Source organism: Colossoma macropomum, unplaced genomic scaffold (assembly GCF_904425465.1).
Source record: "Colossoma macropomum unplaced genomic scaffold, Colossoma_macropomum, whole genome shotgun sequence".
Classification (NCBI taxonomy): domain Eukaryota; kingdom Metazoa; phylum Chordata; class Actinopteri; order Characiformes; family Serrasalmidae; genus Colossoma; species Colossoma macropomum.
This window is the reverse complement of record NW_023494787.1, coordinates 22,355,687-22,369,259: the sequence shown is the minus strand read 5'-3', so window position 1 is coordinate 22,369,259 and position 13,573 is coordinate 22,355,687. Positions and strand designations below refer to the sequence as shown.

At 39.6% G+C, this 13,573-nt stretch overlaps 1 protein-coding gene across 2 annotated transcripts; it reads right to left on the bottom strand.

The window, feature by feature from the left end:
- Window positions 1–3,428: 3,428 nt before the first annotated feature.
- asb4 (ankyrin repeat and SOCS box containing 4) lies at window positions 3,429–11,501 on the bottom strand. Of its 2 annotated transcripts, none has more exons than XM_036565659.1 (5): window positions 11,177–11,501; window positions 7,866–8,165; window positions 4,790–5,280; window positions 4,198–4,311; window positions 3,429–4,012 (listed from the first exon to the last, which is right to left on the bottom strand). In XM_036565659.1, the coding sequence occupies exons 1-5, from the start codon at window positions 11,358–11,360 to the stop codon at window positions 3,824–3,826; spliced, it is 1,278 nt and encodes a 425-aa protein (XP_036421552.1). In that variant the 5' UTR covers window positions 11,361–11,501; the 3' UTR covers window positions 3,429–3,823. The 2 variants fall into 2 exon arrangements, with proteins under 2 accessions (XP_036421552.1, XP_036421553.1); XM_036565660.1 differs by lacking the exon at window positions 11,177–11,501 and adding an exon at window positions 10,886–11,002.
- Between the last annotated feature and the right edge of the window lie 2,072 nt (window positions 11,502–13,573).

Sequence of the window (13,573 nt, the reverse complement as noted above, 5' to 3'; positions counted from 1 at the left end):
AGTGAGCAAGGCTGTTTCCACTGCAAGTGATTGTGTCTCTATTAAAGTGTATGAATGAAGTGAACTTTTTGTGCTGCCTTTTTTATCTGACAACAGCAGATTTAAGAATATCAATGGTAAGTACCAACAAACAGTCTTGTGCAAAAGTCAGAGACCAGCATTCATTTGTTTAATTTCCAGTCAGAATAACCATTAAATACAAGTTATACTTTTTTGCAGCAGTAGGAAACAAGCAGAAAACATGTTTAACAGAAAATTTTACAGAAGCTTAGTATTTAGTGTGCACACATTTTGCCTTTATTACCTTCATTATCTGCCATTTTTTGGACAGTTTTTCAAAGAAATCTGCAGGGATATTTTTCCACACCTTCAAAGTTCAGTCTTAGAAGTTGGTTGTATAAACCTTACTTCACATCTCAGATGTCCAGTTTCAGTGTTCTATTTTCTTTTTTTCCTTTTCTCAGTAAGGTCTTCTTGACAGCTACACATCCTTTCAGACCCGTAGCGCTGAATTGTCTTTTCGCAGTGGAAAGATGAACAGAAATACCTGTGGTTTGCAGATCTGAAGCAAAAACTCATCGTGACAGTTTTGGTGGTCTACCAGGCCTGGCACGGTGGTTAGGAGTCCTATTTTCTCTATATCTTCTAATATGTATATTATATGAAACTCTTGTTTATCACATATTTTCATTTGACATTCCTCTTCCTTATCTGACATCTAATTTCTTCAGAAATATTTCCTTTAGCCATTTTAGATGCACATGAGAAAGAAATTTGACAGCTAGTGAGGCAAGGTGAGTTTCGGTAGCTCTCTTTGAAGAGGCATATCATGTCTGAGAGATGTGGGAACAGGTTTTGTTGGAAGGATACAGCTGTAACTCGATTTTAATATTGAAAAGATGGAAGTATTAAATTAGCAGTAGAGGGAACAAATAAAATATCAATAAATTTGATATTAATCTTGGTATTAGAGGTTTCAGTTTCATGGACTGATTACTCTGAAAAAAACTATTAAAGCCAACAGGTGGACAGACTACTGAGAAAATGATATATTTAGTTGTTGAGGCTTCTGTATGATATAAATTAATGGCTATTTTGACTGGATATTAAATAAACAAAAGGGTGTTCTCGCCTTTTCATCGTACTGCATATTTGGCATTACTGTTTTTTTGTTGTTTTTATCTGTCCCTTTTGTGAAAAAAGCCTATATACATTTCTTGTCAGTTATTATGTGTCGTACATAAAATGTATTTAGTCACATGGCCGAGAGAACGTGCTGCTCAGAACAAAACCTTCGAGCAGTGAGTACACGTAGCAGACTGTTCCAGTGAGGAGTGTTCTCTCTGAGCTTTTTGCTGTGTCACCCTTCCACACATCCTTTTCTCCTGAGCCTGTTTTCAAAATGAGAGCGTGTTCTTCCTGGCATTGGGCCAGTATGTATTCCTGGAGTTCAGCCACGTCTGGTACGCACTGTTCTGCCTTTTCTTCAGCTCCCCTGCCACTCTCCTCATAAGCTCTTGTCATGACAGAGTGGCCAGTCTCTGACACCAAAGCCTCCTTTAGAAAAGGCACAGTTCTATTTCAGGAGCTGACCTTTCACTTACTAACACAGTGTTCCCCTTTTCAAAGCCACCGCTACAATGACCAGACTGTTCCACACATCTCCATAAGAACTAGATTACAACATTAATTTAGATTTTATGTTTTAGTGAACCAGCAATTAGTACCTCTGTGCCCTGTAAGCAAAGTGATGTGTTGAATTTACTTGATTTAAATGTGGACATCATTTTGTGAAGTAAATTGAGTGCATTGCTTTTTCCAGGCAGGATTTCGTTGTTAATATTTGGTGACAATAATTCTTATTCTAGTGTGTATATGATGAAAGGAAAGAGGGCTTGTGTAGTGGGGAGGGTCATTACTTCCAGATGACATTGTATGGGTGAGGGGATAACAGTCACTGACCCAAGCTCACATACAACCCCCATCCCCCATTAGCACTTTGACCTGTGTGCAGTGGGAGTCAGCAGCAGGGCCACATGAGCAAGAAGATGGTCTCAGTATAAATGGACTATATAAGTACCTTGTAGAGTCCTTGAGGTCAGGCTGTGGTGACAGCCTGATGTGTGGAGGACTAGACCAACTTGGCTTTTCAATGAATGTCCAGCTGACAAATCCATTTACTTGGAGCCTTACTGACCTCTACAGACTATTAGACTTACTTTGGAATTTGTAAGGTCAGTCATATCAATGCACTCGCAGATTCCAAGAAAATCTAACTTCTTGTATTTGTAACCTATTGTTTCTGTAAATCATTGAACTTCTCTCAACTGGCTTTAAAGAGACCAGTTTATGTCTGCTACTAGAATAGAACATAATATGAGTATTTCCATAGTCAGTAGGCTGTAATTTCAACCAACTGCCTTTGGGAGCTCCACGAGACAGAGACAGTGTTCTGGCATTACTGGGTGATGCTGTAATTATGGAGAGTGTAAAGGGTGTAGCATTGAAAGTGCCAGTTAAAGCCTGTGAAGTTCACTTAAGCCTTGACAAAAGGATAAATGGCTTAGATGTCTACTGCCTTTCAAAGGCTATCTCCAAAGAGTTGCTGGCATAATGCCTGATATTTATACTCTTAATCTAAATAAGGCTTTGCAGTCATTATAAACTGCTTGAAATCAGTGCTGTACAGCTCATTACAGGGTACTAATAAAGCTTTTATTAAAATGTAGTTCACTTTTTGCGCTATATAAGAGCCCTGTGGAACAACAAGTGAGTGTTTTGTACTCTTTACACAGTCAAATTACAAGTTTTGTTGATTTTTGAAGTGAAAAGAAGTACACATTCGCTACAGAGAGCACACTTCTGCATATTTTAATGCACAATTACTGTTTTTTTTGCAGAATTAACATTTTGTAAAAAAAAACAAAAAAAAACATGTGGCATGTAAAAAGGTTGTAGCACATCTTATATTTCATTTTTCCCCCCAAATATGTTAAACTCAGAAACACTGTGTCCTGTAGAGGATGTGTTAACTTATTTTCACATAGAAAAATCAACAAAACATGTAATTTGTCTGGGGGAGTGGAAACTTGCATATGACTGTAATTTAATATTTTAATTTTAATTGTATTTTTATTCTCATTTCTCTCAAATTCACTTGTTTGATTTTGCTTGAAAGAATGGGGAAAAGTAATGTTTTCTGGTGTCATACAAATAATAAATATATACATATTTGAATTTCATCTCATTATCAGTTTAAGAAAGACCAGAAAAAGTATGTGTTCCTCTGAATTGCCTGGTAGCACAATGAAAAGTAGTAGGATATTCCATCATCCAGATATGACAGAAGCTGCAAAAGACAAAGGACAAAGGACAAAGGACACCCTGAATGTGAATAACATTCAATTTAATTTACAGAATATGGCAGACACTCTAATCCAGACCGCCTAATCAGAGTTTTCCCCCAAAACAGCATAAAATGGAATGTCTGCCGAGAGGTGAACTGAACCCAAGTTTACAGGCTTGTGATGTTATCCACAACACTATATAATTAAAAGTGACTAGCTACATCATAGTTCCATTTGCCTAACAGTAATTAACCCCTTAAACTCAAGGCTTATCATCTAGTGACAACTGTAAAACCTATACATAAATTGCAGTAATTTGAGTGAGGAATGAAGCGAGGACCCACTAACAGATCCATGGTTATCAAGGGGTTAAAAGTTCCAGAATATTCCATGCTTCCAGGATTTGGACATGTCAGGAGTTTGATCCTGGCAGAGCAGGAATTCACCACTTTGATTTGATTGTCACAATGCAGTCTCTAGAATATAATTCCCACAGGCTCCAGCAGTAGGTATCTCCTGATTGGTGGAGGTAGTGGTATCTGCTGAATGCCTATTTCACAGCGCCCACGCATTGCTATTCGGATGGTACATCTGGCCAGATGTTGTAAAGTACGTGGATTATTGGTGCAAACAGCAAACAAGGAATCGTAGAACGTCCTGTGACGCTTAATGAAGAAAGGGGTGAAAATATAAGGTTCATGTTGTTTCCTCCTCAAGGTAATGTATATGTAACAATGCACATGCATATAACAATCCATTTTTTTCCCTGTATACACTAATCGAGGACCATGCAAAATTAGATATTACAGTTAGCAATTTTAAAATGCATAAGGCCTGGAAAATGTCTTACCTCATATGTTGCATCAGGAATAGCTGCCCTCCATTTTTTGGTATGCATGAGATGCTCATAAGAATTCGCCATCACCTCAACAGCCCTTGGATAGTCGTAGCAATTCTGCAACACCTACTTAATAGAAAGGAAGCAATTCAAATGGCAAATTATCAAGATCATGCATTAAAGTGATGGTTTGGTTTTCCCCACAGTATATTTTACTTTACTCAGTCTTATACAAGCTGTTTTAATTAGCTATTTTATGAAACATGAAGTGTATTTCTTAGCCAAACATCATCTTTTAAGGCAAGTGTGTGACAAGTTCACACAATGTTGGCTTAGCAGGCTATAAGTTTCCATTACCTGTTAGCTACATTACCTAAGCACAAAAAACTGACTCACTGACTACACTGACTACATTTGAGGTAATGGAGAAAGCTGTGTGAACGTTAAGGTTTTTATGAACTTCTCCTTTAATACCACAGTAATGATACTGTAAAGCTAGTTGTATATGCAGCAAGCAGCCTTGCTTTTTTCAGGTTCTTATGCTGGGATGAAAGGCAAATTAGGTAATTGAGTTGGGCCAACTACATTTGGAGCCTCGCTGTACCTTATGAAACTGCTTTGGGTAGACCCTGACTGCTCCATAGTTCAGCAGCAGTTGAAAGCAGCGCTCAGGTATGGACAGCGGCCGAAACTGCATCACCTTCAGCACATACTGGAGAGCAGCACACCCGTTGACATCCATAATGCTGGGATTAGCTCCACCCTCCAGCAGTATCTGTATTAGCACATGGTCACAGTTCCAGGAGGCCTTGTGCAGGGCTGTCTTCTTGTCCTCCTCCTGGAGGTTTGGGTTGGCGCCAAAATCCAGCAACATCCGGCACACCAGGTGGTGGTCCTCGCTGTAGGTCTGCTCTCGAGCGTCCATAGCCCAGAACGCAGCAGTTATTAGGGGGGTCTCCATACGGGCGTTCACCGCATCCATATTGGCACCGTGAGCAGCGTAAAGGGCCACCAGCTCGGAGATACCGAATCGTGCAGCTGTGTGTAGTGGAGTGTCTTCATCATTGTTATGGCTTTCTGCGTTCACATCTGCTCCTGCAGCAAGAGGTCTGTGGGTCAGTTGAGTTTAATTAACATTGAGGCAAACAAGATTTCACACGAGGCTTATGACTGTGTATCATATATACGTTATACACTGTATGTGCAAAGGGATCCAGACATCCCTCCTAATTAGTGCATTAAGCTAGTTTAAGGTGCACTTGTTGCTGACACAGGTATTTATTTAATTGTGCACATATAGCTTGTATAATCTTTAAAGAAAAGAACTGCCAATAGAACGGAACACTCTAGAGCCACAAATGACCCTAAAGCAGGGGTGTAAAACTCAACCACTAAACAGGCCATAATAAAAAATCTCAACAAATCCATGGGCCAGCTGTGTTTTTTTTGCAGTAACCTGAACTGGGCATTGTTTTTTCAAAACATGTCAAAACTGCAACAGCAAAATAGGCATTGAATACTTAAACTGTTCAAAATAATTTTAATTAAAAACAACTTGTTTTACATAAAACAATGGGCTATAGTAGCTACAGATAACTGTTGAACATCTTTAAAAGTCCCCTTTAAAATTTGCTTAAACTCGGCACCACGCATCTTTTTTTTTGTGTAACCGCTGGCCCATAGATTGCTGCTGGGGCAAGGAGGTCGGAGTGCACATTATGTTGCGGTGCATACTGGGGACTATAATGCAGCTCAGGGTGAAACAAGCTAATATTAATAGAAAATTAAAGTAATTTCATGGGCCGACCTGCACTCTCTGGAGTGACGCAGTACTATCCACTACCTTTGGGATGAGTTGGAGTGATGATTGTGATCCTGAACTAATTATCCTACACTATTACCTGACCTCACTAATGCTCTTGTGGCTGAATGCAATCAAATCCTCACAGCAATGTTCTGAAGTCTAGTGTAGAGACTGTTACTGCAAAGGGGGAACAAACTTTATATATAGCGTATGTCCAAAAGTTGTAGACACATGCTTATCGATTTTTTCTTCTGAAATCACAGGTATAAATGAGATTTTGTCCCAGCCTTTGCTGCAGTAACAACCTCTGCTCTTCTGGGAAGGCTTTCTGCTGGAATCAAGAGTATTTAAAGAAGAATTGCAACGTATTTTCAAATAAAAATTTCTGCAGAATTCAGTTGTTGAGAGGTAAACAGAGTCATTTAATGTGTGGTGTAAAATGGTGCACTGTAGAGAAAGTTAACACAGATTCCCTTTAAAGTAGTGATGAATACAAATTGTAAGTTTTCTTTGGGTACTTTTTTGTATTACAGCCCTGCATGCACCTCTCCACCATGAACAGGTTTTAAAAAATATGTTTTAGGCCAAAACCTCACAAAACAATCACAAAACAATCGTAAAACAGCCTCTCAGGTAGCAGATGGCATATCCTTACCGATTTCATGTTTCAGATCACAAAAGACACTCCAACTCAGAGGACTGAATGATTTGGGGAAATTTTCTAATTGTGATATTTGTGACCAATGTTGCGATTGCAATTTAAATGTGATAATTTTCTTTTAAAATTAAACTCCATTCCTTTTTATTTTACTCAGGAGGACCAGAACATCCATTTTTCAGGCTTAAAGCTTGAATGATGAATATAGTGTGCCAAACTACCAGTTCATAAGCTCTGTGTTTTTAGGTTGAGATTCCTCACTTAAAACTACTTACATTTAAAAAGACAATGTTAAATTAAATAAGAGACAAATGGTAGTTATGCACCTTTTCAAATTGCAACTTTGATATAAAAAATGAATCATTCAGCCCAAGCAACTCGTCCCAAAAGTATTCTACTGCACTTCATCTCCAGAGGACAGTTTCACTGCTCCACAGCCAAGTCCTGGAAGGAATTTAACCCTCCCCCCAGCCAACACTTAGCATTGTGCACGGTCACCTTAGGCTCATACGTTTCTGCTCCAGAGCCTCCCATTGTATTGGAAATACTTTTCTGTGGAGATTCTACAAACTGTTGGTGCACAACTGAATGCCTGTTTCAGCAATAGATGCACCTTAAGGTAGCTGAATTCACTGAATTCACTGCATAACTCATTAGCTGAATTAAAATGAGTGTCTGGATACTGTTGGACATACAAGTGGTGCTTTGTGAACCCTTTAGAAGTTTCTATATTTATGCATAAATTTGACCCTGATAGGTCAGACTGTGATAAATCCCTGTTCTTTAAATAAAACCAGGTGGTCATTCACATCTGATTGTCATCCTATTGATTGAAAACACCTGACTCTAATGTCACCTTCAAATTATCTGCAAATCCTAAAGGTTCACATACTTTTACCACTCACAGATATGTTATATTGGATCATTTTCCTCAATAAATAAATGGCCAAGTCTAATATTTTCTCATGTCTCATTTGTTTAAATTTGTTCTCTTTACCTGCTTTTAGTACTTGAGTGAAAATCTGATGAGGTTTTAGGTCAAATTTATGCAGAAATATAGTAAAAAGGGTTCACAAACTTTTAAGCACCACTGTGCAGCGTATGTGAAGTGTATATAGTGAATGCAAAACTAAAGTAGAATGATTCATTAGCAATTATCAGACCCTGTAGTGTGCTTCTTAACTAGTTTTGGATGAGGAATTGCCTGTATTTCCAGACCTCTCAGTATGAGCTGTTTGGCGCAGTCCACAGACCCGTGAGTTATGCAGTAGTGCAGAGGGGTGTGTCCACTCAGCGAAACACTGTTGACCTTTGCCCCCCAGTTCAGCAGCAGATTCACGCAGTCTGCGTGCGAGACCTCACAGGCTACGTGCAGCGGGGTTTTGCCATTAGGCTTCCTGTTCACAGCTGCTCCCTTCTGCAGAAGCACCAAGGCACTCTCCAGCGCATTATACATCATGCACACGTGAATTCCCATTGCCCAGGAAGTCTCCAGCTTGTAGCCTGGTAACCAGTAACCTGTGTCAAACATATAAAATAAAGCACAGATGTCAAACCATTAAATTATGTGAGCAGAATATCAATTAATTTTGAAGCTGAAAGCATAGCTCTAATCCTGCAAAGGTCCTAAAGGACTTTACAAGTTAGGGATTACTGATATGTGCGCATTACAGTCTATGCTATGTTTTATTTTTCCTTATAAGTGTGCTTTCTTTTGATGTGGATATCAAGAGTTGGGCTAATTTCATAAAAGAAACAGCAAATTTAATTCACAGGTTTGAGTCTGAAGGCAGCGTTTCCAGGTGCTGAAAATAAACATGCATATCCCAAAAGTATTGTATTTCACCCCTGAAGCGCCCAGTGTGTAACATGTAAATATGCTGATACTGCGGAATCCTCTTAGCTCATTTTTGCTGCCTTTCCAGACAGTAAAGTCAACAGACCTGCTGCAAGGTAATAGCTAGTTGCTACTGACTAGTAAAAATGAGAGTATCAATACTAAATGACGTCTTTGTTTTTGAAAATTGATCCTCATGTAAAAATTAAATTTTTTAAAAAATTAAATAAAAATTAAATACATTGTTTTCTTTACATAACCAAATAAATGTCAGCTAGAAACTACTTTCACTTTTTTAGCTCTGCTCCTTACACACACGCTCATATACACCCATGAAGTGTTCTATAATGGTAGATTATGGAGTTAGTTCACTCCCAGTCAGTTTTTTTTTGTGGCAGTTTATTGAATTATAAAGTAGAGCAGGAGTGTCCAATCTTGTCTGCAAAGGGCCAGTGTGGCTGCAAGTCTTCACTCCATCCAAGCAGGAGGTCACCTGATGAAATGTTTAAAGACTAAGACAGACTGATTAAACAAGTGGAGTCAGTTGTGCTTCAGCTTGTTTGGAGTGAAAACCTGCAGCCACAGCGGCCCTTAGAGGATAAGACTGGACACCCCTGACATAAAGGCTTACAAATATAATTGTGATGTCCCCTGTAAAACTGTATTGATATATGTTAGACGCAGTATTGGCATCAAATCAAAAAGAAAATCACACATCCCTATCCTCTTTTTTAATTGCTGCACTTACAGAAAAGAGAAAGGTTGCTAGGCTGTTTTAACCAGCACCTATACCACCTAGTAGCTTAGATGACATTGCTGGCTGACGAGAACTACGCAGAGATCTGATTGGATCATTCTGGCTGATCCAGGGTCATTGGAGTAACTTACTGCGCTTGTGAATGAGGTTGATTGTACATCAGTGACACACCAATCTATCCAAAATATTTATTTATCAAAATTATCACACATATAGATTTTTTTACAACTATGTATAGGACACTGTACACACTGTTCCTCGAGGGTTTTTTAGTAAAGGGAATGGTTATATTTAGAACCATTGTACTTCAGATTGATGGAGAATATGCTGTGTATGATTCTAGCACCAAAAAAGGTTCTTGTATTGTTATGATGTCAAGCTTGTAACAATCAAAGAACCCTTATTGCTGTAGAACCACAAAAATGTTCTATATAGAATCATACACACATTCTCTATCAGTCTAAAGAACAATTTCGCCATGAAAAGAACTATGGTTCTGTTTAGAACTCATGGTTCTAAACGGAACAATTTCCTTTACTAAAGAACCCTTCAAGAGAGTGTACAAAGCACAATACAGTCTAGCTGAAGACATGCACTCTCAGGCCCAATCCCATTTCACCCCTCGCCCCTACTGAGCCCTTATCTCTCAGTTTTGAGCATTTATGCCTAGGGGTAGGGTGTCCTGATTTCTGTTGAGATAGAGGGGTAGAGCGAAGTGTTACGTTTTTCAAAGCCTCACTCCAGAGTGTTATGAGAAAAAAAGAAAAACCGGCAAGATGGCTGGCAGGCGACCAAAAAAAAACCCCTAAATTTTCTCAGTTAAAACATTACGATAACCACTGTATTATCTTAGTTAAATGTTGTGTCAATGTATGGTAATTTTCTAGTTTAAATTGCTAGTAAAACGCTGATGTCTTGGTAGCTAGCTTATTTCCCATTCCACCTTAAAAATGCAGCACTTACAATCTGACACATCAGGCATCACAACTGTTGCACCATTTAGGGTGGAACTGGAAAATTCGAACAAGAAGCTGGCGAATACCTGACCTCAGCTTCATACCACCGAAGAATTAGGGGTGGGCGATAATAAATAATTGTCATCCCCCGTCTTTGAAGGCATATGTTTCCTAAATTTAACCATAGACCAGCAGCGAGGTCGCTGAACTTTACCCTCCTCTGCTGTCACTGCAGACTAGCAGGGTCGCCTATAGAGCAGCGCTAGTAGTCTGTTAATGAAGCAGCGTTAGTCTTGTTTTTTATTTGAGGGTTGAACATTTCGTAGAGGAAGATTTCACCACTACCTACCCCTTATAACTCAGTTCCAAGCGGCATGGTGACACTCGAAAAGAAGGTGTACGGGTAAAAATAAGAAATGGGATTGGGCCTCAGTCAGATGCACTCTGAGACCCAGTGACGTCACTTGCACATGCAGTCTTTGCCACAACGGCAGACGCGGCCCAACGAAACGTTCACATATGGCTGCTTCTGATTGGCAAGTCGAGAGGAATCTTAAAACAGCTTCATCATCATAGTTTTTTTCTGTTTCAACAACCATATATATAGGTTTTATTTTGGAAATTACCATGTTATTTAATTCCATTATTATCAGTATGACAAAGCTAAAATCCATTCAGTGTAACTCACGCAGCCCAACAGTACGTGTTTCGCTGGTTTTGCTCATCAAACCGACAAAACTGTCGTGGCAGAGCGCACTGACGTCATTAAAAGTCTGGCGGTGTCAGGCTGACACTGCATGTCTGTATCCAGACTCTTCTCGTACAAACAGTAAAACTGGAACAACTACGGTATGTCGGACACGTGTAGACGCCGAGGAGTGCGAGTCGGTGTTATTGACAGCAGTGTGGCTCCACACTGTGGCTCGTTTCATGCACTCCTCTGTCTTTCACAGCGTAACCGTTGGTATGCCGGGATTACCTTGCTTGTATGAAGCCAGGACCATGCTGGTGTCCTCCACGTCCAGCACCGAGTCTATGTCTATGTTGGTGGTGCGGAGAAGTTTCTCCACCTCAGCCGCGTCGTCGCGCTTCAGCGCCGCGAGAAAGCGCGACTTCAGCTGCTGAACAGCCTCAGAGCGGCGCGAAGCGCGAGCCTCCGTCATCCCCACACAGCGACCCTCTCATACACACACACACTCACACATACACCAGAAAACACACTTTTCTCCAGGTTTCCAGCTGTTTCCCAGTGTGTATTCTGTGGGAATTCCGGCGAGGGAGAGTGAAACACAAATACTGTAGACTCGAATTAGGCCGGCTATTAATAGACTCTCAGGCGAAGACACCAGAGAGCAACAGCACTTTGGACGAGACAGCCGCACTTTCAGACTTTACCTCTTAGAATTAGAAATATGCATTGTACAGGGTTCATATCGTAGAAAAAAAGCTAAATGAAATAAAAACACTTGTAGCATGTAGCCCCCCAGCTACAGTATGTAAACATATACCATTCACTTCCCAGTAAATACAGTCCAGTCCGTTTATGAAAACAGCCCGGTCTGAACTGAAGTGGTGATTGACAAGTTCATTAATTGCAGAAACGTAAATCAACTCAATTCGTATTAATCAGGGTTTTTGTGAATCATTAATCAAAATGATTATTCCAGAGGTATGATTCAGATATTATTGAGATATGATTTGTATGGAATCTGTTACGGAATCATATTAAGTAATCATTAATTATCCAGTCATAGTTGAATTTACAAGAAATCACTAACATTTTTTAACATTAGTTGAATGTGGTATTTATGCATCACTAATGTTTTATGAATAAACTTCAGTCACTTCTAATTTAATGTTAACTAGAATATCTTGGTGATGTGTATATCTGGTTATAATTTGATTATATCTTGTTGGATGCATTTTATCTTTCCACAGAGTGTTTTAAAGTTCACTTAGAAGTCTTGCAAAAAGGCCCAGGCATCTAACTTCCCCTTTGATCAAAATATAGCCTTCAGTTTCCTGAACTGTCAGGGACTGGGTCCAAATCTAGTAATTGTGCTGTCTGTCAGCATGTAAAGCTGCAGTAGGTGAACTGTACAAAATAACTTTTTGTCATATTTGCTAAAACTGTTACCGTCACAGACAGTAGTGCATGTGACACATAATCTGTGAAAATATCAGGCTCCTCTGGCTCCACCTAGTGTTCCTAATACCATTTACAAGAAAACAACCAATCAGAGCCAGGAGGCGTGTCTGACGGAGTGTCAATCACTTCTCATGTATAGCAGCAGTCTCTTCTCCGCTCACTGTCTCAGTAAACACAAACGCATGGCTGGATAAACAACCACCAGCAAGTAAAAAAACAGCTCATCCCTCCTTTGCCAACAGCGAACATGACAAAGACAAGTAAACAGAAGAAGACAAATGAGGAAAAGCAAGCTAAAAAGAATGAATTAGTCAGAGCCTGAGACAAACAAGGGTAAACAGCTTTTCAGAGGTGGAGGGAGCTACGGGATCTGAAAGGCTTCAAATGCATGCAGAGTCAGCCACATTTCTGCTTGACAGGTAATTACTCTGCTTAATTGATGTTTTATTTGATTTTTGAAACAAAAATAACCACAAAGCTAAAATTTGCGTAATTCATCCATGTTTGTTTCATTATTTCCTTCTATTCTTCTTGGTAAGCAAATTGTTTTCAAAATGGTTTGTGGGTAAACACATGTTGTGAAGTATAAAATGTGTTGTTAGCAGAGGCTCCCGCTATACTAGGGGAAACCACTTTTTCTCAGGCTCTGGTTAAAGATGCTCCCCCTGTGTAACCAGTGTAAAAATGAGTGAAAAGATCATGCACAGATATAGATTATCTGTGCATAATGGATGAGAGTCATGAGGCTCAAGTCAGAGTCAAAGTCAGAGTCACTGATGTTCGAGTCAAAATATTGTCGCAAGTTGGTTTTTTTTTTTATTATTTTGTCCAGTCGAGTCTCAAGTCATAAAATTCGTGACTCGAGTCCAAGTCATATGACTCCAGTTCAGACCTCTGGAACTGAATCTTCTAGAAGCTCAATTCCACGTTTGGTATTAATTCCGATGCTGATAGCCAATCACGTTTGAGCTGGTTTCAATTCCTGTCTTATTTGGAGACAGTGATGCAATTTAGTATCCAGTTGAATTTTTGTCAATTATCACATCATCCAATGATTTTTGACCACCCCTTCTGAGCTACGTCAATCAGCTTTTACAGCACTGAAATTTACTGATAATCTATGGGAGCAACTCTACGTGGAGTGCTTTCTGGACGTGACCAGCCTTCTACTGCAGGGACGGACTACACCAGAGGAACTGTGGGTCCGTCATCCTGTCCGAGAACACA

What these genes read in the sequence shown, in the direction of transcription:
- asb4 (XM_036565659.1), bottom strand. Translation starts at nt 11,360, where the DNA reads ATGACGGAGGCTCGCGCTTCGCGCCGCTCTGAGGCTGTTCAGCAGCTG. An exon ending in CAAACAGCTCATACTGAGAG is followed by an intron (nt 5,281 to 7,865) that starts GTCTGGAAATAC and finishes CTCTTGCTGCAG; the next exon opens with GAGCAGATGTGAACGCAGAA. An exon ending in TTCCTGATGCAACATATGAG is followed by an intron (nt 4,013 to 4,197) that starts GTAAGACATTTT and finishes TTCTTCATTAAG; the next exon opens with CGTCACAGGACGTTCTACGA.